Source organism: Peromyscus californicus, unplaced genomic scaffold (genome assembly GCF_007827085.1).
Source record: "Peromyscus californicus insignis strain IS unplaced genomic scaffold, ASM782708v3 Scaffold_7__1_contigs__length_154581171, whole genome shotgun sequence".
In the NCBI taxonomy this organism is placed as follows: Eukaryota; Metazoa; Chordata; class Mammalia; order Rodentia; family Cricetidae; genus Peromyscus; species Peromyscus californicus.
This window is the reverse complement of record NW_026294595.1, coordinates 93,658,180-93,679,670: the sequence shown is the minus strand read 5'-3', so window position 1 is coordinate 93,679,670 and position 21,491 is coordinate 93,658,180. Positions and strand designations below refer to the sequence as shown.

The window sequence follows — 21,491 nt, the reverse complement described above, 5'->3', positions numbered from 1 at the left end:
CTCTCTCTCTCTCTCTCTCTCTCTCTCTCTCTCTCTCTCTCCCCCTCCCTCTCTCCCTCCCCCCCCCCCTCCCTCTCTCATACACACACATAGAGAGAGAATAATCTTTCAAACTATTAGAATTCTGTTCTGATTTATTTGCCTCTACATGATCTGGGAATACTTTGACTAGTTAAAATTGGGGGCTACTAAGATGGCTCGGTGGTTAAAAAAGCTCCTGCCAGGCAGGCCTGGTCACCTGAGTTTGTTCTGTTCCCTGGAACCTAGGGTGGAATGAGAGAATTGAATTCTGAAAGTCCCCCTCTGACCTCCACCCACATGCATGTGGCACATGCACACGTCATACACACACACTCTCTCCCCTAATAATAATAAATAATTTTAAAGAGGGTTGTCAGTCCCAGCACTCAGGAGACAGAGGCAGACAGATCTCTGTGAGTTTGAGGACAGTCTAGTCTACAGAGTTCTAGGGCTACATAGAGAGACTGTCTCAAAAAATTTAAAAATAGGGCTCTTGGGAGGCTGGGAGATTGTTCAGTCAATAAAGTGCTCTCCTTACTGAGAACCTGAGTTTAGATCCTGGTGCGAAAACACTTGCCAATAGTCCCAAGGCTGGGAACCCGGGACTGGAGGGTCCCTGCTGCTTGCTGCTTGCTGCTAGCCTACCAGTCCATGGCGTCCGGTTCACTGAGAGCCTGTTTTCACAAAATATGAGAAAGAGAAGACACCCAATGTAAACTCTGACCTCCAAATGCAGGCACATGTTTGTACCCAAATAGGTAAACAGAAACCAACCAAAAACAGGCTGGGCATGGTGGCACGTACCTTCCTTAATCCCAGCACTCAAGCAGAGGCAGGAGAGTCTCTATGAATTCAGATCCAACCTGGTCTACATAGCAAGTGCCAGGCCAGCCATGAATGCATAGTTAAAACCTTGTCTCGAGGGGGGGAATGCACATGGAAATACTAGGCTTATGGTGCAGCCCTGTAATCTGAGCACTTGGATGATGGAAGCTAGAGGACCAAAATCCAGGGTCATCCTCAGCTATATAGCATGTTCTAGGCTAGCCAAGAATACAAGAAAGTGTCTCAAAAGAGGGGAGAAAGCTATTGGACTCAAGTGTAGCTCAGAGGTGGAGTGATTGCTGAGCATGTGCAGATTCCTAGGTTCGGTGCCCAGGAGCACCACAAGGAAGATGACAAACCAGTGTATGTGTAATGTGGTGTAGCCAGAGGTCTGTTTCTACAGTAACATTTTTCTGTTACATCTGCTTCACGGTTGTACTTTTATTGGTTATCAGTCAGATAGTGTGGCAGCAAAAGCTTATGTGCAGATTGGAAGATGACTTCCATCATGTGGATTTTGAAGACAGAACACCTATACACAGTGTCTCAGGAAAGCATCAGTCAGGTTCTCTAGTCACCAGCACTCTTCTAGGCCTAGATTGTTTTTAGAAATTCCTCTCTGTTCCCACATTGCATTATTCCTTTTCCTCCTAACATGTACTTTCCTCTTTTCTTTAGGAATGACATCTTTGTGTTTCTGTTAAGCACTCGAGCTGGAGGACTGGGTATCAATCTCACGGCTGCAGATACAGTAAGTGATGGGAGAGAGCATGATGCATTGGCTCTTCAGGGCTCTCCTATAAATATTTCATTCATCAAGCATTTTATCTTTCCTCTTGGTTTTTCCTATCCATTCTCTTTGAATGATTTCTTTACACATTAATTAATAGAAGATTAATGACTTGCTTACTGTGTGTCAAGTACTTTGCTGACAGTTGGGGGATACAGCAGTGAAAATAAACGGGGGTGGGGGGGTGGGGGGGTGGAGGAGGGGACGGACAGCCAAGCAATCCACTTAGATTTGTTTAAGGAGCTGTAACTAAACAAATCAGAATGATAGTTATGACTAAAATATGTGGTTTCATTACTGAGAAAGGTAATGCTTTTGTGTTCTGAACCTCAGGAGCTGTTTGGATAGCAATGACCTTTAAAAAAAAATAAACTAAGCCAAGTAGTGGGGGAGTATGCCTTTAATCTCAGTACTTGGGAGGCAAATGCAGGTGGATCTCTGTGAGTTTGAGGCCAGCCTGGTCTACAGAGTTAGTTCCAGGACAGCCAAGGCTACACAGAAAAACCCTGTCTCGAAAAACATAGATGGATGGATGGATGGATGGGTGGGTGGGTGGGTGGGTGGGTGAGTGGGTGAGTAGATGGGTGGATGGGTGGATGGATGGAATCTGTGCAACGATATCCCCACACACATTAGGAAGGTGCAGGTTCATGAGCTCATGGAGAAAAGAGGACAGGATGATGATGAGGTCTGAGGAAGCTCATAGTACCTACCAGAGCTGGAATTAGATCCCGGTCTCCATCTCCACTCCTAAGTTAGGCCCACTTTTTCTCTTTAGTAACTTGGCATCCTCAAACCATGTGCCTTAGAGAATGAAAATCAAATTCTATGGGAATGCTAATTATCGACCGTAAGATTCAAACTTGCCTTATTTACTACCAAGTGGGACAGGGCATGCGGGCCTGAAGACTGTTGGCATAACTCTATGGAGTACACCAACCTGCCATGTCCTGGAAGGATGACTATGGTTACGTGTGTTGTTCATGTGGTTACTCTGATGTGGTTGCTCACATCTGCCCTATTACATGACAAAGATTTGCTCTTGACCTTGTTTTTCTTAGTTCGCCTTTTTTGAAGATGTCATATAGTACCAACAGTTACATACTCATTAGTTTTTCCTAGCTGATCTTTTGAGTGCATCACAGTCCCTGGCCATATACCTCTTGGTCCAAATCCATTCTTGGCTCTGCCAACACTCAAGCACAGTTTGTTTGTAGCCTTCTTTACAGAATATGCTACTTAAAGCTCCTATCCATGGTTTACAAGCCTCTTCACTTGCCAGCCTGATTGCCAGATCCCTTCCCCTCCCAGAAGTAAATGACTGACTTGTAATTTTTTGAGTACACCATTACCATATTACACTACTGTTAATTTGTTACCTGAGCCTAGATCATTATGTTCTGAGCTACCTTTTCCACCTAGTAAACTTCTGTTTGTGTTTCAAAATACCTAGTCCAATATCACATCCCTTCCTAGTTCCTTCCCTGTGCTCAGTCATGTTATATTGTAAGTAATGATTGTACATGCTAGGCTTTGACCTACCTCATCAGTAGAAAGGAAGCCCTTTTTCTAATACCTGGGCCTGGCACCGTTTTAGGCACTAAGAATTCAACATTCAGTGAAATGAAGTTCTATTTTTCTCCTAGTAATTACATTGCTAGTTGTGGTAGTTGATAGAGTATAAACAGAAGAACTAATTTAAATACTGTGATGGAAAATACAACCATGCAAGTGGTAAGAGGACCCAGGTTGCTGTTCATAAGGGATGTTAAAGCCTCTCTCATGGGTGACATTTAAGTCAGGACCTGAAGAGAGTGAGAAAGCAAGCCAAGAAGTAGTCTGGCAGAAAGAAAACACTTCAGGCAGAGGAGGTAAGTCTCGGGCCTTAGACTAAGAACCTGGTTGACATGATCAAGCGACAGAGAGAAAGTAGAACAGAGTTAGTGAAGGAGGAGTGTAGTGGGCCACACAAGCACGTCCTGCAGGGCTGGATAGGTCCTGGCAAGACTCTGAGATCGAAGAGTACAAGAATTTGAACAAAAGATACCAGTAATATTCATTTTATCTGCCACCACAAAGCAGCAAAAAGTCCACATACGACTTCTAACCACAAAGTGTCTCATTTGAAAAAACTTTTTAAATTATTAAGTTGGCACCAAGTTTGTAGTCATTACATTAAGTAAAGAATATACCTACATAATAAACTTTTTAAATAAATAGAGCAACCTGAAAAAAAAACAAAACTAGTGGAACATTTGACACTATTTAAGAAACCAGTGCATCTCTTCTGGTTTCATAAGGAAGTTGGATGAGTTCCTGGGCTGCTCATCAGGTGTTTCGTTTCTAATTTATTTGCACACGGTGTGCTTTGTGGGGAAAAACTTGACGTCTTAATGACTGAGGAAGTGATTGTAAGCATGTATTTGTAAACACTGGGACTAGTCTACTAGGTTAGTAAAAACATGGTTTTAGAAGTGATGAACGACAGGTGATTTTTACCACATTGTTCTTTGCTAAGGATATCTTTATGTTTGACTCTGTTTAGGGAGGCATTGTTATAATAAACTGCCCAGAATTATTTTACTTTCTGACTTGTTTCAGATGCTTACGTGTAGAGAGAGGATATATAGCAACATGATATGTCCTATGCCCAGTGGAGTTAGCTTTTAGCTCTCTCAAGGGACTGGACTAACATGTGTTCTCTTGGAAGAGAAAGCGCCAGTCCCACTTCCAGTTGTTAGCCAAAATTCTCTGGTTGTTCCTGTGGAGTTTTCCCTGTTTTCCATTTCACTCCCTCATTCCTTGGCTTATATAGTCCAATCTCGGAACACCATGCCAGCTCTTACCATGCCTCCCGGCATGCCTGGCTTAGTGTTTACAGCTTCATGAAGGTACTGTTCATAGATTTCACCTTAGTCATAGCTGGGCTGCACATTCTACATGACATACTTTCATCATCCCTAGCTAAATCAGCTCGACTCCTGTAATTGTTTGTTTCTGGAGACTGAAGTGTGGCTGTCATCTGTGTCTCAGTTGAGCACTCGGTTGTCCCGTGTCTCCCCCCCACACACACACCCACCAGGTCATGCCACAGTGGTCCCAGCGTTCATCTGTCTTATTTTGTGTCCCATTCTTTTCACTCTTGTGCTTGCTTTAACCTGTTGATTTATATATGTTTTTATTATTTTTCCTGTGATTTTTCTTTTTCTAAACAGTATCCTGTTTTAGTCTGTTCTCTTCCCAAATTATCTTTTTTTTTTTTCTAAATATATCTTTTAAGTTATTTTCTTAGGCTTTAGTCTTCTGTTTATGAGCCCAGAAGAGCCCAAGTTGAATCAGGGTTTAATTGTCACTGAGATGTCTAAGGAAAAATGCAGATGTTAAGGCAGTCTTATGATTCATGGTGTAGGCATGTCTACTGTGAAGTCATGCTGAACCATTGCTCCAGGCTTCATTCAAGATACTCTTTTTAGCTGTGATTTCATCACATGTGTGTGTCGTTTGTACACATGTTGGATAATCCTAATGTTGAAATAGTTTATTTTGTGTATGGGTGTTTTACCTGCGTGTATGTCTGTGTGCCACTTGCATTGGTGTCAAAGAGGTCAGAAGAGGGTGTCAGAAGCCCTGGAACTAGAGTTACAGAGGTTGTGAGCTATTGTTTGCTGTGGGCTCTGGGAATTGAACCCAGGTCCTCTGGAAGAGCATTTGCAGCTGAGCCATCTTTCCAGCCCCATCCAAGTCTTTTTTTTTCCCTTAAGTCTGTATTTCCTTATTTTGCTCTTCCTGAAAATTTTAGATGGATTGTCTAAGATAGATATGGTAGTGTATACTTTGGAGGCAGAGGCAAGGGATCTTTTTAAGTTCAGAGCCAGTCTTGTCTACATAGTGAATTCCAGGCCTACCAAGCTATATAGGAAGACCCTATCTCAATAAAGAAATAAAGGTACTGAGGATATAGGTGACTAGTGGAGTATTTGTCTAGCTGCTAGCATATAACAGTTTGATCCCCTATACCATGATAAATGACAGAAAGCAGGGGTGGAAAGGTAGGTGGATGGATGTATAGTTAGGTAGCTCTTCTAAAAATTTTAGGCTCAATTTAAAATTACAGTAAGTATTCTGGTAAAGTTTGTGTCCTCTACAAGTGGCAGACATTGTATATTTCCGCATCAGGTCTATAGATATTGTTTTGGCCAGCATTTTGTATTTTCTTCCCCCAAGGACTTAACCTATGCCAAAGTTAAGGAATCATACCTAATATAAGAGCAAGACCAGACAGGGGTGGTGACATACATCTTCTATCCCAGTACTTGGAAGACAGTGGCGCAGGGACCACAAGACTGTTCACTGAACTCCACGGAAAGATGTGTCTGAAAGAATAAAATGAAATATCAAAACAAAAATGACATCATACAAAAGAGCCAGTGACGTGCTTAAGTAATACATCCAGAAGCATTAAAATGCTGATGCCATAGCCAGGCATCGTAGTGCACACCTATAATCCCAGCACTCATGAGGCAGAGGCAAAAAGATCACTGTAAGCTCAAGGGTAGCCTGGTTTGCATAGTAACATCCTATATCAAAAAGTAAAAGCAGGAAGCTGGAGAGATGGCTCAGTGGTTAAGAGCATGTACTGTTCCTCTAGAGGACCCTGGTTCTACATGGAAGCTCATAACCATCTGTAACCTTAGTCCCAGAAGATCCAACACTCAGTACACAAATAAATTGCTTATGAATAATATTTAGCACTTGGAAATAGAGGCTGAAGGATCAGTATTCAAGGTCTGCTGTGGAACAGTCCTTTTCTACACTATGAATATGTATTACTCTCGTTGGTTAATAAAAAGCTGACAGGTCAGTAGCTGGGCAGGAAGTTAATGGGAAAGCCAAACTGAGAATGATGGGAAGGAGGAGGGTGGAGTCAGGAGAGACATCAGCCAGCCACCTGGGAAGCAAGACATGCTAGAGGACAGGTAAAGCCACAAGCTACGTGGCAATTCATAGATTAATAGAAATGGGTTAATTTAAATGACAAAGGTCATCCTTAGCTACAAAGCAAATTCAAGGTCAGCTTGGGTTCCATGAGATGGGGGTCTCATGGAACCCCAAACCAAAGAAACAGTATTGTGCTCCAGGAAAGGCAACACAGAGAAAGTTTCAGGAGAGATGACTTAGCCCTTAAAGTAGCGCACAGGAGTCCTTGGGGACGCTGCTGCTTGTGGTCATTGCTCTTGGCTATGCTCGGCCCATTGTGTTCTTCCGCATCACCGTCAGTGGTGAGCCTTGGAATGCAGTTCATTTGAATCAGAGCTGAACATTTACTCCTTGTGGAAATTTGGCATAAGATTGATACTGATAGCAATTGTTTACAGATGAAGTAACAGGTTGACAAGAGAACTTTATTGCTGAGGATTCAGTTCTAAGGATTCCCACTTTCACAGAATTATCCAGAATCCATGTGCCAGGGTGGTGACTTCATACTGTATAGTGGCACTGGGCAAGTTCAAACATGGGGAGAAAATTTGAAAGTGAGGTAGTCCTGACATCTTGACCATGACAAATGTTGGTTCAAACACAAACGATGCCCTCCCATATGCACTGCTAAGGCTGAATGATTGGATAGTAAGCCTGTGGTCCTTAGGAAGGAGAGAAATGGCATGAGCATTAAGAGTAAGAGTCAGAGCCAGGCAGTGGTGGTGCACGCCTTTAACCCAAGCACTTGGGAGACAGAGGTGGGTAGATCTCTGTATGTTTGAGGCCAGTCTGGTCTATGGAGTAAGTTCCAAGACAGCTAGAGCTACATAATAGACCTTGACTTTAAAAAAAAAAAAAATCTAGGGTCACCTGATAGTCACCTGATCTTATTGGTTGATTATTGTACTGCTTTGGGGGAACCCTTTAAACATTTCATTTTAGCATTCGTGGAACAAGAAGTATGTTGATGAGAACTGGGGAATGCTAGGAGAATTGTGTGTGTCTTTGGTACTTAAGATTTTCCCATCTTTTATTGCCAGTCCTCCATTAGACTATAATCTTAGATAAATTATAATTTATCTGTAAAGTAAGATTTTTTTGTTTGTTTTTTCAGTGTTGCAAATCAAACCAAGGGCTGTGTCCATGCTAAGCACATGCTGTGTGTGCTCAACCATTGAGCTGTGTGCCCAGTGCTAAAGTAGAGGTCTTATTAGTACGCAAGTCACAGAGATTATGGGGTGTAAGCGAGTTACTGCACTTAGAATGGTGGTTGTATTTCAAGAGTCCTCTACTGATGATATTAGCATACCAAGTACTAGATGTAGATATTAACTATATTGGGAGGGGGGGTTAATTGTTTAAGGGACTCTTGTTGCTTTGTCCAACCTGGTCTTTGTTGTTGTTGTTGTTTAAGATTTATTTATTTGTTATGTATACAGTGTTCCATCTGCATGCATGCCTGCATGCCAGAAGAGGGTACCAGATCTCATTATAGATGGTTGTGAGCCACCATGTGGTTGCTGGGAATTGAACTCAGGACCTCTGGAAGAACAGGCAGTGCTCTTAACCGCTGAGCCATCTCTCCAGCCCCCCCCCCAAAAAAAAAAAACACCTGGTCTTAAACTCATAGACTCAAGTGGTGCTTCCTCGTGAACTTCCCAAGTATCAGGGACTACAGGCACACACCAGCACTCCTCTTATCTTACCCCCCTTTTAATTTATTTTTAGGGGTGTGTGGGTGGGTGGGTGTGTGTGTGTACTCCCATGAAGACTAGAGATGTCACATCCTCTAGAATTGGAGTTACAGGAGGTTTATCAGCCTCCTGTTGGGTACTAGGAATAAGACCTGGATCCTCATTCTCTTAATCACCGAGCCATCTCTCCAGTGCATACTTGCATCTTTTCAATGAACACTATACATAGACCAGGAGCATGCCTGTTTTTCCAAGAGCAGCAAACAGTTAGCTTGGTCTTCCAAGGACTTACTTTCTCACCATTACATAGATGATAGGAACAAAATGTGACCTGGCTAGCACCAGTGTTTACAGACAGATGAATAGCCATACACTGAAAATTCCTGTCCTGCACCCAGAGTACATCAGTCTTTGTTGTATTCTCTTCTTGCCTGTGCAGGTGATTTTCTACGACAGTGACTGGAACCCTACTGTAGACCAACAGGCCATGGATAGGGCCCACCGCTTAGGGCAGACAAAGCAGGTCACTGTGTACCGGCTTATCTGTAAGGGCACGATCGAGGAACGCATTCTGCAGAGAGCCAAGGAAAAGAGTGAGGTAAGCAAGGGGAGGGAGGGATTGTGCAACAGGGGATAGAAGCCAGCCCCAGTGACTGGATTGAGACTGTTGAAGAGTCTTGTCTTTCCTTAGTCATGGGAAACAACAAAGCCTGTACATAGGATGCTCATGTGCACACTGACACCACAGGGGGCCTGTGTGGGGGCTAACATTTCAGAGTCTGCCTCAGTTTGCCCACTTGACTATGTGCCAGAATAATGGTATGTTTTGAGTTATTTTTAACTGACTATTAATAGTCCCGAACAAAAAAAAAAAATCCCCAATTGTCCTTTCTTTGGGACAAATACGGTGGAGGAGCCAGCCAAGTGAATAAGAAGTAGTAGAGCCAGAACCTCCTATGGAAGTGATTCAGAGGGATGATTCTGGATGTTTGCGGTGTGGGAGTGGGTACTTGGAAATGACATGTTAACCCCTTTTGTGTAGATTCAGCGGATGGTGATTTCTGGTGGGAACTTCAAACCAGATACCCTGAAACCTAAAGAAGTGGTTAGCCTTCTTCTAGACGATGAAGAGCTGGAAAAGAAGCGTAAGTACTCTGGCAACAAACCTTCTGTCCTTCCCAGACTCCCAGATGAGATGAGCACTGTGTATGCCAAGGCCAGAATTTATTTTCATTTTAAATTACGTGTATGTGTGTGTATATTTCTGTACTAAAGTGTGCTCACATATGCGCGCGAATGACACAGCACATGTGTGGTAGAAGACAGCCTGCAGGATATTGTGGTCAACTTCCACTATATATGGGTTCTAGGTTCAAATTCAGGTTGTCAGATTTGGCAGCAAGTGCCTTTACCTGGTAAAACCTCCCACTGGCCCAGAGAAATATTTTATACAGAATTTCAATAGCAAGTTGCTGTAACCATGAAGACCTTTCACCTAGAGTTTCTAGATTTTGAGAATGTTGAGTTTTGGGTTTATCCTGTGAGTTCCTGTGAGCACTTCCACAGCCCCACATCTCAAAATAAGCTCTTTTCAAGTAGGAAAGACAAGGAAAGCCACAATAATTAAGTGGAATCATGGTTTGAACTTAGAAGCTATTAAGACACCAATAATTACTGTTTTTGACTTAGGAAAACACCAGTTTTTTGTTTTTTGTTTTTTTGAGACAGTTTCTCTGTGTATCCCTGGCTTTCCTGGAACTGGCTCTGTAGGCCAGCCAGGCTGGCCTCGAACTCCCAGAGATCTGCTTGCCTCAGGGTTCCCATCTTTGCCTCCCAAGTGCTGGATTAAAGGCATACAGCAGCACCACCAGTATTTTTATTAAACAACACAAAATTATACCTTAGGAACCACTAGAGGATGTGGCCCTACATTTCAGAGGGTAGAAGTTGTGATTCTCAAAGACTCTTGAGTGTTTTTATATTTTCTTGGTAGTGAGGCTACGGCAGGAGGAGAAACGGCAGCAGGAGGAGACCAACCGAGTGAAAGAGCGGAAGCGCAAGCGGGAGAAGTACGCGGAGAAGGTATCTGCAGACTGGGGTGGCTAGGGACTGCGGGAGAAGTCTGCGGAGAAGGTATCTGCAGACTGGGGTGGCTAGGGACTGCGGGAGAAGTCTGCGGAGAAGGTATCTGCAGACTGGGGTGGCTAGGGACTGCGGGAGAAGTCTGCGGAGAAGGTATCTGCAGACTGGGGTGCATAGGGACTGCGGAAGAAGTCTGCGGAGAAGGTATCTGCAGACTGGGGTGGATAGGGACTGGCAGGGCTTGGACTAAGTGTCAGAAGGACAAAAAAGGCCTTGGATCACTGTGTGCACGCATATCTATGCATACGTGATAAACCACAGCCTGCATGTGGAGATCAGAGAAGAACTCGGGAAAGCTGGTTTTCTACCCCCATCTGTGTGGGGGCTCTGAGGGTTAATGTCAGGTGCTCCAGATTGGCAAGCAAGTGCTTTGTCTGCTGAGCTGTGTCACTAGCCCCGTCTGTGTGATCTGAAACAGTTGTGTGCTGACGGACATTTGATGATGTAAAAGACATCAAATGTAGAGCTATGTTCCTTTTCACAGACTCTAGTGTTGGTCACAGTTGGACTGGGACCTATCTCAGTGATAACGATGACGGCCAAGGTGATGTTACTACATAACTAGCTTTTATAGAACTTGTTGGTTTTGGAGACGGAGTCTGTCTACATAGCCCTGGCTGTCCTGGAACTCACAAAATCCTCCTGCCCCAGCCTCAGGAGTGCTGGGATTAAAAGTGTGTGCTACCATGCTTGACTTCTTTCATAGAGTCTTTCAAAAAGACTAGCCGAGCATGGTGGCACCCCACCTTTAATCCCAGCACTTGGGAAGCAGAGATAGGCGTATGTCTCTGAGTTCCAAGCCAGTCATGGCTACACAGTTGAGACTATTCAAAATAAAAGGTTAGGGCAGGATCCCTTTGGTCATAGGCCTTTGATGGTTAGCAGCCTAGAGCTGGTCTATATAGCCTCTTTTAATGAAGAGCCAGTTTTAGCCTGGGGACACTTTGTACTTGCCTCTCTTACAGAGTTGGGAAGTCCTAAAAATGAAAGCTGAGCTCCTCCTGGCCTGGGCTGCCTTCTCTGCCCCTTCCCAGGCAGGCTCTTTTCCTCACTCTGTTCTCATAGCTAACCCATTACCTTTAACATTCAGAAAAAGATGAAGGTCTGGGGGTGTGGCTTACTAAGAGGTGGCTTTCTCACATAGGACACTACAGAAATTAACAATGCTTTTGTGTGTGTGTGTGTGTGTGTGTGTGTGTGTGTGTTCCTGTGCACATGCCACAGTGGGTATAGGAGGGTCAAAGGACATCTTTGTGGAGTTGGTTCTCTCCTTCTGCCTTTATATGGATCCTGGGGTTTGAACTGGGATCCCCAGACTTAAGTGGCAATCACCTGTACCCACCGAGCTACCTTGCCTATTGTAGAGTAACCATTTAGATCAGATGTCATCCATGCTCCAAATACAGAATAGAAAGTACTCAATGACAATATAACTACATGGTGTTGTACACTCTTCACCCTGTAATAGACGTAGACAACATGACTGTTGCAACAATCCAGAAAAGGTCCTGATGACCTGAGTTTGATCTCAGGAACCCATGCGGCAGAAGGGAAGAACCAGTTCCCGCAAGGTGTCCTCTGACTTCCACATGAATGCAGCACATGCACATACACACAATAAGTAAGTAAATAAGCAAGCCCAGTAGACGGTATATATGAAGAGACACCATATACCTTTCTCCTCCTCTGAGTTTTGACTTCCTTTATGGTGATTCAGGGCTTGAGATGTGGCTCAGTGCTGGAGTACTTGCCTCAAACGTGAGAGATTTTGGTTCAGTCCTCAGTACACATATAACCTATACACACAAAAAAGGAATGGAGCCAGAATGGTGATGCCTTCAAGAAGTTAGAGGCAGGAAGATGGAGGGAATTTGAGGCCAGCCTGAGCTGGAGAGCAAGATCCTGTCTTAAGCAAGTTTCAGTGGTGTGTGTTTGTCATCCCAGCACTTGGATGGCTGAGGCAGGAGGATGAGACTAGACCAGGAAACGTAACAAGTACCAGGCTATCTGGAGCCGTATAGCAAGACTCTGCCTGTCATCCTTTTATTTCCTAATCTCGCTTTTCTCTTTGGGGAAATGCTCATGTTGTTTTTTTTTTATGTATTTTCTGACCTTTGTATTCCCAGAAGAAAAAGGAAGATGAATTGGATGGGAAAAGGAGAAAAGAGGGCATGAACCTTGTGATCCCATTTGTTCCTTCTGCTGACAACTCCAACCTCTCTGCTGATGGCGATGACTCCTTCATAAGTGTCGATTCAGCCATGCCCAGCCCTTTCAGTGAGGTGAGGTTCCTTCTGGATGTCTTCATCACACTACTGGGACTGCATCCTGACCTTATGGCGGGGACATGATGCTGGACTGCTGGGCAGTGTTTGCTTCCAGCCTTGTGGGAAAGGGTTGCATAAGGGCAGGCTGGCTCTCAGAACCCAAGGCAGGATCAACACTGAAGGCAGGCCGGAGAAAGAATACATGCATGTCCCCTGAGGCGTGTTCTCACTTGAGCATGAGGGCTGCAGCCAGTGAGGGTATGATCTCAACCTTTCTGCTTCTAGATCTCAATCAGCAGTGAGCTGCACACTGGCTCCATTCCCCCTGATGAGAGCAGCAGTGACATGTTGGTTATCGTGGATGACCCAGCCTCCTCAGCTCCTCAGTCTCGAGCCACTAATTCTCCTGCTTCCATAACAGGCTCTGTCTCGGACACTGTGAATGGTAAGTGATGCTTCTGTCTCATACAGCTCCAGCCCGCTCCACTACTTCGTAGGAAGCATTCATTTGGTGGTGGGCAAGGTCCAATTCTTTTTAGGATAAGAGACTTTTTATGACTTGTTTGTTTTTAAGACAGAGTGTCTCACATAGCTCTGACACTCACTGTGTAGACCAGGCTGGCCTTAAACTCATAAGAGATCCTCATGCCCTGACTCCCACCCAGATCCTGGCATTAAAGGCATGCACCACCACATCAGGCACATTTTTGTTTATTGTATGTGTACACACATGTGGAGGCCAAAGGACAGGTTATGAGAGTTGGTTTTCTCCAAATCCAGGGATCTAATCAAGCTGTCACACCTGATATCCAGTCTTTAGCCATCCCACAAACCCAGATACCAGAATTTTATTCCTTCTTCCAAGAGTAAAAGGGAGCAAAAGATTTTACTTAACTGTGTGTGTGTGTGTGTGTGTGTGTGTGTGTGTGTGTGTGTGTGTGTGTGTGTGTTTTCAACTGTGGGGTGTGATAGTGTACCTAGGTGCATGTAGAGGCAAAGGTGGTGTCTAAGGTGGTGTCTTTCCTGAGTGTGTATGTATGGAGGCCGTGGGTTGGATCCCGTGTCTGCCCTCCCCATCCCCAGCACACATGCTGCCACACTCTTAGAGGTGCAGGAGACCCAAACTCAGGTCTTCGTGCTTGCGTGGCAGGCATTTTTACCAGGGGAGCCAGCTCCCCAGCCCCTGTTTTTGCTAGTTTTTAATCAAGTTAGCTTCGGGGGCATTTCTTCTGTGGTTGTATGAAGCCCAATGGTATTACTTTCTCTTGAGGAACCTTAATTTTAAAGCCTGAAACTAGGACTGAGCACAGTGGTGTGAGGATAGTCAAGGCCAGCCTTGGCTACATAGCGAGACCCTGTCTCAAAATTTAAATTAAAAAAAACAAAAACAGCCGGGCGGTGGTGGTGCACGCCTTTAATCCCAGCACTCGGGAGGCAGAGGCAGGCGGATCTTTGTGAGTTCGAGGCCAGCCTGGTCTACAGAGTGAGATCCAGGAAAGGCGCAAAGCTACACAGAGAAACCCTGTCTCGAAAAACCAAAAAAAAAAACAAAAACAAAAACAAAAACAAACTTAGAAGTAGGATTGGATATGTGGTTCAGTGGTAGAGTATGTATATAACATGCCCAAGGCCTAGCTAGATTCAGTACCCAGATATTTTTTTTTTTTTTTTTAAGAAATAGAGGTTCAAGGCAGAAACACTTTTAATTTCCCACAGCAAGTCCTTAGAGTTCATTTAGTAAGGGGCAAGAATAAAAATAAAATAATAAAATAACCATGGTGGAGCCACTTCTTAGAAGGAAAGACAGTTTGAAGAACATAGCTATGTTTAAAGAGCCCCAGATGTCCTCAGATACTCAGCAAGCCAGGCACCATATCCTGTGCCTGTAGTTCCAAAGCTCAGGAGACTGAGATTGGAGGATTACTTGAGATCAGGAGTTTGTGGCCAGCCTGAGCAACATTCGGAAACCTTGTCTCAAACAAAACAGAATACCTTGAGAGCCAGCATTTCCTGTCAAGGGGATATTTGGTGCTTGTTTTTTTTTCCTTTGGGGCGGGATGTTTGTTTTTTGTTTTATTCTTTTCGAGACAGAGTTCCTCTTTGTAACAGTCCTGCCTGCCCTGGATCTCACTCTGTAGACCAGGCTGGCCTCGAACTCACAGAGATCCGCCTGGCTCTGCTTCCCAAGTGCTGGGTTTACAGGCGTGTGCCACCACCGCCCAGCAAGGGAATATTTGTTAACATTTTAAGAGATTTCTTTTTTTCCCTCTTGGCTATTTGTTTCCACAGGAATTTCCATTCAGGAAGTGCCAGCTGCAGGACGTGGTCACTCAGCTCGAAGCCGAGGCCGCCCCAAGGGTTCAGGAAGCACAGCCAAAGGAGCAGGGAAAGGCCGAAGCCGGAAGTCCACAGCGGGCAGTGCTGCTGCCATGGCAGGAGCCAAAGCAGGGGCTGCAGCGGCATCTGCAGCTGCCTATGCCGCATACGGGTACAACGTGTCTAAAGGTGCGGAGGCCAGGGGGCCTGCAGACTGTGGTCCAGGACTGTCTGAGAGTCTGTTTAGCATTCTACAAGGTAGAGTGGGCAGGATACTCCAGGCCAGAATCCCAGAGCCTGGTTTCAAACTGAGCAGTTCTGACTAGCCCCTTTTCCTCTTGGCTTGAGAAAGTGCTGTGTTTGGCTAGTAGCTATGGCCAGAGTAAGTTGAAACATCCAGTTTTCCTGCCTTTCCCCCTTTTGTGTGTGTGTGTGTGTGTGTGTGTGTGTGTGTGTGTGTGTGTGTGTGTGTTTTTGAGACAGGGTTTTCTCTGTGTATCTTTGCGCCTTTCCTGGATCTCGCTCTGTAGACCAGGCTGGCCTCGAACTCACAAAGATCCGCCTGGCTCTGCCTCCCAAGTGCTGGGATAAAAGGCGTGCACCACCACCGCCCGGTGCCTTTCCCTTTTTTAATTCTAGGTTGGTTGGTTGGTTTGTTTTTCCGAGACTTTCTTTTTAGTAATCCAAACAAGGATAGTTAACATTCATCCAGCTACCTGAGCCATGGCTCAGGCAGTGAACACCTGGTGCCCATAGGAGCAGAGCCATAGAGCTCCTAGACCCTGCTCTTGAGTGGAACAAGCCCCAAAAGAAACAGCTTCCTTGTGGTTACAGGTCAAAAGGGGGAGGAACCATGGACCTGCTCTAAGGATTGTGGGTACCATTCAGAATGGAGGAGAACGTGAGTGAGAAAGGATTCAGACAAACGTAAGAGTTGGCAACCACGGTGGCATGTTGAGGTTCACTGAGCATATCAGCCAAGTCATGCCGAGGAGTAGCAATGAAAGTCAAGGTTGGAGGACATGACGAGACCTGATGGATAGGAGCTTCACAGGTGTGTGGGAAAGGACTGTTGACAGCTGGAGAGAAGTGGCTGCTATGACGGAGACATAGAAAGTATGATTGGAGTCAGAATGCAAGCCGTCCAAGTGCTGTGAGGAGGAATTGACTGAGCTGCCTCCCCACCTCTGTGCAAAGCCTGACCTCAGCCAGATACGGTGGTGCACATCCATAGTCTCAGCGCCCAGAGGCAGGTTCTAGAGCAGCCAGGGCTTCATAGTGACACCCTGCTGTAAACAGATATCTCATGTGGGCCTAGCGTAGCTCATAGGGGTTTTGGGTCAACTTGTTAGAGTAGCATATATCAGAGGCTTGCCTTGTTCTCATGCTATAGACAATGGTGACCTTGGACTTCTGGATTGTTAGAGCAAGGGAAGGCATACTTGTATAAAAAGTGCTTGGCCTATTGTGAGTGCTCAGTAAAAGTTGGTTCACCTCCTTTCTCCCACTGCAGGAGCCTCCAGATTCATTTATTGCTTTATTAAGGAAATAAGTACAGTAGCCTACCCTGGTGTTTCTTAATCCTTTGCTAGCTCCTTTGTATCCTTGGAAAGAGCAGTGTCTCCAGTAATCAAAGCCTGTCAGTATGACAGGGCTCAACATGGCTGGGGCAGTGTGATACACGTCAGAGAAGCAGGCGGGAAGAGACAGGATAAGCAGATAGACTGGCCAGAACAATCAACAGACACTGTTAGCTGGGGATGAAGACGGAGAAGGACTGGTCTAGAAGTGACCGGTAGTACCACTGTGAACAGAGTGAACAGAGATCTGTCTGCCCACCAAGTAATACAGGAGAAACATAACCAGGCATGGTGGTACACACCTGCAGTTCCAGTACTTGGGAGAATCGAGAGTTTGAGGTTATCCTCTGCTGCATAGTAAGTGTGACAAGTCCAGGAAAAGAAGTCAACAAGCAGAACAAACATGCTAGACAATGTTGAGGTACGAGAAGGAGGTACCTTTGTCTCATTGTTGTCCAGAGAGCAGTCACCTAAGATGAGAGGTTAACCAGGTCCTTGACATGACAGAGCTTGGAGAACAGAGGTAGCCTTGGCTGGTGCCAGGGAATTGACTGGATATAGACACAAGCTAGGCTAGGTCACCTTGTGTTCCCTGGCCAGACTTGTTGAAGAGCAGAGGCCTCTGAAATAAGGAAGCAGCAGCCGGGTGGTGGTGACACACACTTGTAATTCCAGCCCTCGGGTGGCAGGAACAGGTGGATCTCTTGAGTTCCAGGACAGCCAGGATTGTTACACAGAAACCCTTTCTCAAAACCAAACAAAAGGCCGCTAAACTCAGGTGCTTTCCAGAAGAAGACAACAAAACATTAGTGCCTAGTGAGTTAGAATTTTCATCCTGTAAGCAGGCCTCCTACACTGGACACATGCCCTCTCCAGAGTCTGAAGAGCGCATCTTCCTCTCTGGGTGAGGTAATGCAGGTAGGGCTGAGTGTGTCACCATTTCTTAACCCAGCCATCTTACAGACAGGCAAATACACCTCAAAGATGTCGGCAAAGAGCAGCAGAGCAGGGTTCCCACCCCTTTCCTCCAGCCCACACTTAGACAGTACTGCAGACTGCCAAGGCAGTTCACAGGCAACTGCCACTAAGGGTCATTGTGATTTTCTCCAACCCCACAGGAATCTCCGCAAGCAGTCCTCTGCAGACATCCATTGTCCGACCTGCTGGCCTTGCAGACTTTGGACCTTCAAGCGCCTCTTCTCCCTTAAGTTCCCCTTTGAACAAAGGAAATAATATTCCTGGGACTCCTAAGAGCCTTCATATGACCAGCAGCCTAGCCTCAGACTCCTTGATCCGGAAACAGGGCAAAGGCACCAACCCTGCCGGAGGACGGTGACCATCTCTGCCCTCGAGCTTCCTTCCCGGGCCACACCAGGGGCCACAGGTGGTCTTTGGATGGCTTGCCCAGTGTGGCATCTTGCGTCCTGTTTGGAGAGTGGGGAGGACGAGCCGCGGCAGAGGAGGGCAGGCGGGTGGTTGGTGTGAGCACTTTGACCGCCTGCTTCCACAGGAGTGTCCTGGGTTCGGGCCCACCATCCCAGATGAGCTCTGCAGCCGAATCTTAACCTCTTTCCAGGGAAGGGCCTGACCTCGACCCCCTTAGATGCTCAGGCACACTGTCTCCATCCCATCCCACTCCAGCTCTGACCATGTCCTTCATGAAGGCTCCACCGGTGCTGTGAAGAGCCTTCCATAGTGGAGACCTCTCTAAAGGTTATGATTTCCTACAGGGCTAGAAAGGAAGGAAATGGTTCCCTGGTGTCCGCAGTCTGGGCACTCCTGAGTCTCTAAACCCCATCTGCCACAGTGTCCTCACTGAAATGTGCAGGGGAGGCCAGGGAAGACGGTGGCTCCAAGGGTGACAGGCTGGAGGAAGCAGACCCACGGGCAGTCCCAGCTTCCTCCACTGTCCGGCATGTTCACACCAGGGAAGCTTTGGGTCCCACCAGCAGCAGTAGCAGCAGCCCCCACTCAAGGGACTTCTCAGAAGCCAGTAAAGAGACCAGGAGCCACCTCAGCAGGACATCCTCCCCATCTTGCAGATGCCCCTTGTCCGTCCTGAATGCACAGTCTCCCCGGCCTTGCCCGTCAGCCCTGCTTGGCTGTATGCACTGTCTGTATTGCACTGAGAGGGGCAGCAGAATGGGGGGGACAAGCTCAGCACCACCCTCCCAGCCCCAGCCCCGCTCCCTGAGCTTGCTGCCCTCTGAGAGGGGAAAGGGGCGGCTGGAAGGGCTTTCCACCTGATGTCCCTGGTGGAGCAGGTGCTTCTGGGAGGGCCAGCCTCTAATTTGCACACCTGAAAATCGCGGAATTGAGTTTAGATAGATTGATTTTTTTAATTTTTTTTTTGAGGTAGGTGTAGGGAAATCATTTAATTTAAATCATAAGGATTCCCTACCCAAACCCTGACTCCTGTGTACAGATGCTCTTTAGAGGGGATCAGAAAATGCCAAGCCTTTTCTCTTTGAATGTGCTGTCTATTTTTATAGCTGAACTTGTACATATGTATAAAGAGAGACACATCTTTCTTTTACTAACTGGATAAAAAAATCTTAAATAAAATGGAGTGAGATAATTTTATGTAAATTAAAGTGTCTGTGGTCTTTGCAGCTGCCTTTCTAGTATACAAAGTAGCGCCCTCAGAGGTTTGACAGGATCCGAAGAATGCAGAACCTTTACCCTGATCAAAAAGGACAGGGCTGTGGGTGTTTGCTCAGGGGCAGTGTTAACTGAACTCGGGGCTTTGCCTCCACCCATCAAAGGAGGCTTGACCAAGTGCCTGGCATACAGTGTCTGCCCTGGGGGTGTGGGTTCCTTGTGATTCAGGACCTGGATGTGGGCAGTGTGACCTGGCCTGGACCAGGCAGAGTTAGATAGTGGTAATTTGAATACTAACAGTGTCCCAAAGTTTGGTACTTGTAAGAATCGTGAGAGAAAACAGTGAAATGAGTTCCTGGGGATTCCAGGCATCCATGTTTTTGACAGCTGGCTGGTCAGTTGAGAAAAGGGCACTAGCTGCCTGCCTGGATTGGCAGTTGCTGTTTCTGTGATTGAGCTTACAGCATTGACATGTTCTTGCATCACCTTCGAACAGGACTCATGCCTCCCTTGCCCTGGCCCACCCATACTCTTGATGGAGACAGACAGACTGGATGCTGGACAGCTGTTGTTCCAGTCCTAAAGATGGACCTTCATTTTCAAGTAGCACTTGCTGATAGCCTGGGTCCTGTTTTTCTTACTGGTAAACGTGACCAAGGCCTCATACAGAGCACACTGGCAGGCATGAGTTTCCCAGTTAACCATTCCCTGCTCCGTCCCTGCTGTGGCTGGTGTGACCTAGTGAGTCAGCTCACCCGTCAGACTCTGGCCTTTCCAGTTTTCATTTCAGCAAAGCCTCCTAGTCTTGCCAAGATCCACAATGGCTGCCTCTCTGGGGACCTGACAGCTGAGGTCCTAGGCAGCTTCATTCACATGTTGATGTGAATTTTGGATCAGTCTTGGAACTGCAAAAACACTACAATATTCCTACTTCACCAATGCAGATCCCGAAGACAGACCTAACATGCCATGTTGAGGCTAGCTCATGGCTTTAATCCTCACATGTACCTGTCTCTTCTTTTCTAAGTTAGAGGATTGGGATCTTCAGATAAAAGGCTTTGAACACAAGTGTCTCATACCCCATCTACCCACTTTCAAAACATGTTTATTTTCTGTGTAGAAGAACCTCCCAGCTTTCTAGGGGCAGTTTTTTTCCTTAAAAAACAAACAAAAGACTAGCTGGAGAGAGTTCCAAATGGGCTAAAAGGTGCATTCCTCAGCAAGTCTAGGAGCCCAATCCAAGGTAAAAGCATGATCTGGATCTGTAAAGCACTCCCGTTGACAGTCTCACCACGAGTCAGCCATGAAGGCCCACGGAAATGGGTTTTAAGATCATGGGGTCTGAAGCCGGACAGGAGTGGTGCACGCTTTTAATCCCAGCACTCAGGAGGCAGAGCCAGGCGGATCTCTGTAAATTCGGGGCCAGCCTGGTCTTCAGAACCAGACCCAGGACAGGCACCAAAACTACACAGAGAAACCCTGTCTTGAAAAAAAACAAAACAAACAAACAAAAAAAAAAGATCATGGGTCTGAATATACAGCCTTGGAAACAAGGTCTGTGCTGTACCTGTTTTGACAGGCCTGGGACTTTATTGAAGCTTCCTGGACTGGCTTGTGCCTTGGAGGTTGGGCTGGGCATGTGAGCCATGCAGACTGAGCATAGAAGCCTTGGTGTTTGCAGGTGTCCCATCCACAGAGCCTCACATGTACTCCATGTGCCACACCGTCTGGCCCTTAGAAGCCAATCTCGTTGGTTCCCATGAATGTACATTCAGAAACTTAAGAGTCTTAGGATCTGGGGGTTTCACAGATGTTCAGATCAGCCTGTCCTCAGGCTGCATAGAACCACTCTGCTTCTAATGCCAGGGAAGGATTCTGCCCAAGAGTTCAGCTATTAAGTAAAAAAAGTGATTGAAACTGAGTCATCCTTTCAGGAGATAGTTCTTTACACTATGAATCATTTGGGGGATCTCTTTTTTTTTTTTAATTTCTGGTTTTGGTGTTGGTTTTTTGAAATAGGACCTTAGTTACCTCAGGCCCACCTCAAACTCACTAGATAGAGAAGGCTGGCCTTGAACTCCTGGTCTTCCTGTCTCCAGCTTCCAAGTGCACCACCATGCCAGCCTACTGTGAGATCTTAAAATATAGGTTCTGCTTCAGGCAAGTGGTCTAAATCTGAATTTCCAACAAGACCCCAAATGTTGCCATGCGTCCACCACACCTGGCTTTGTTGTTAAACAGTTTCTTCCATTACAGCCCTCTGTGGGTTCCACCTATG

General features: G+C 46.0%; 1 protein-coding gene across 3 annotated transcripts in view; it reads left to right on the top strand.

The window, feature by feature from the left end:
• Window positions 1-19,195, top strand: part of Ino80 (INO80 complex ATPase subunit) — a 108,044-nt gene extending 88,849 nt beyond the window's left edge. For 2 of the 3 annotated variants that reach the window (XM_052726716.1, XM_052726718.1), the window contains 8 exons: window positions 1,525-1,597; window positions 8,747-8,905; window positions 9,350-9,452; window positions 10,301-10,389; window positions 12,576-12,731; window positions 13,002-13,161; window positions 15,006-15,221; window positions 17,731-19,195. In XM_052726716.1, coding sequence (XP_052582676.1) covers window positions 1,525-1,597; window positions 8,747-8,905; window positions 9,350-9,452; window positions 10,301-10,389; window positions 12,576-12,731; window positions 13,002-13,161; window positions 15,006-15,221; window positions 17,731-17,948 — 1,174 coding nt within the window. In that variant the 3' untranslated portion in view covers window positions 17,949-19,195. The remainder of the gene's footprint in view (window positions 1-1,524; window positions 1,598-8,746; window positions 8,906-9,349; window positions 9,453-10,300; window positions 10,390-12,575; window positions 12,732-13,001; window positions 13,162-15,005; window positions 15,222-17,730) is intronic. The other variant, XM_052726717.1, reaches the window with a different exon arrangement.
• Window positions 19,196-21,491: the final 2,296 nt, after the last annotated feature.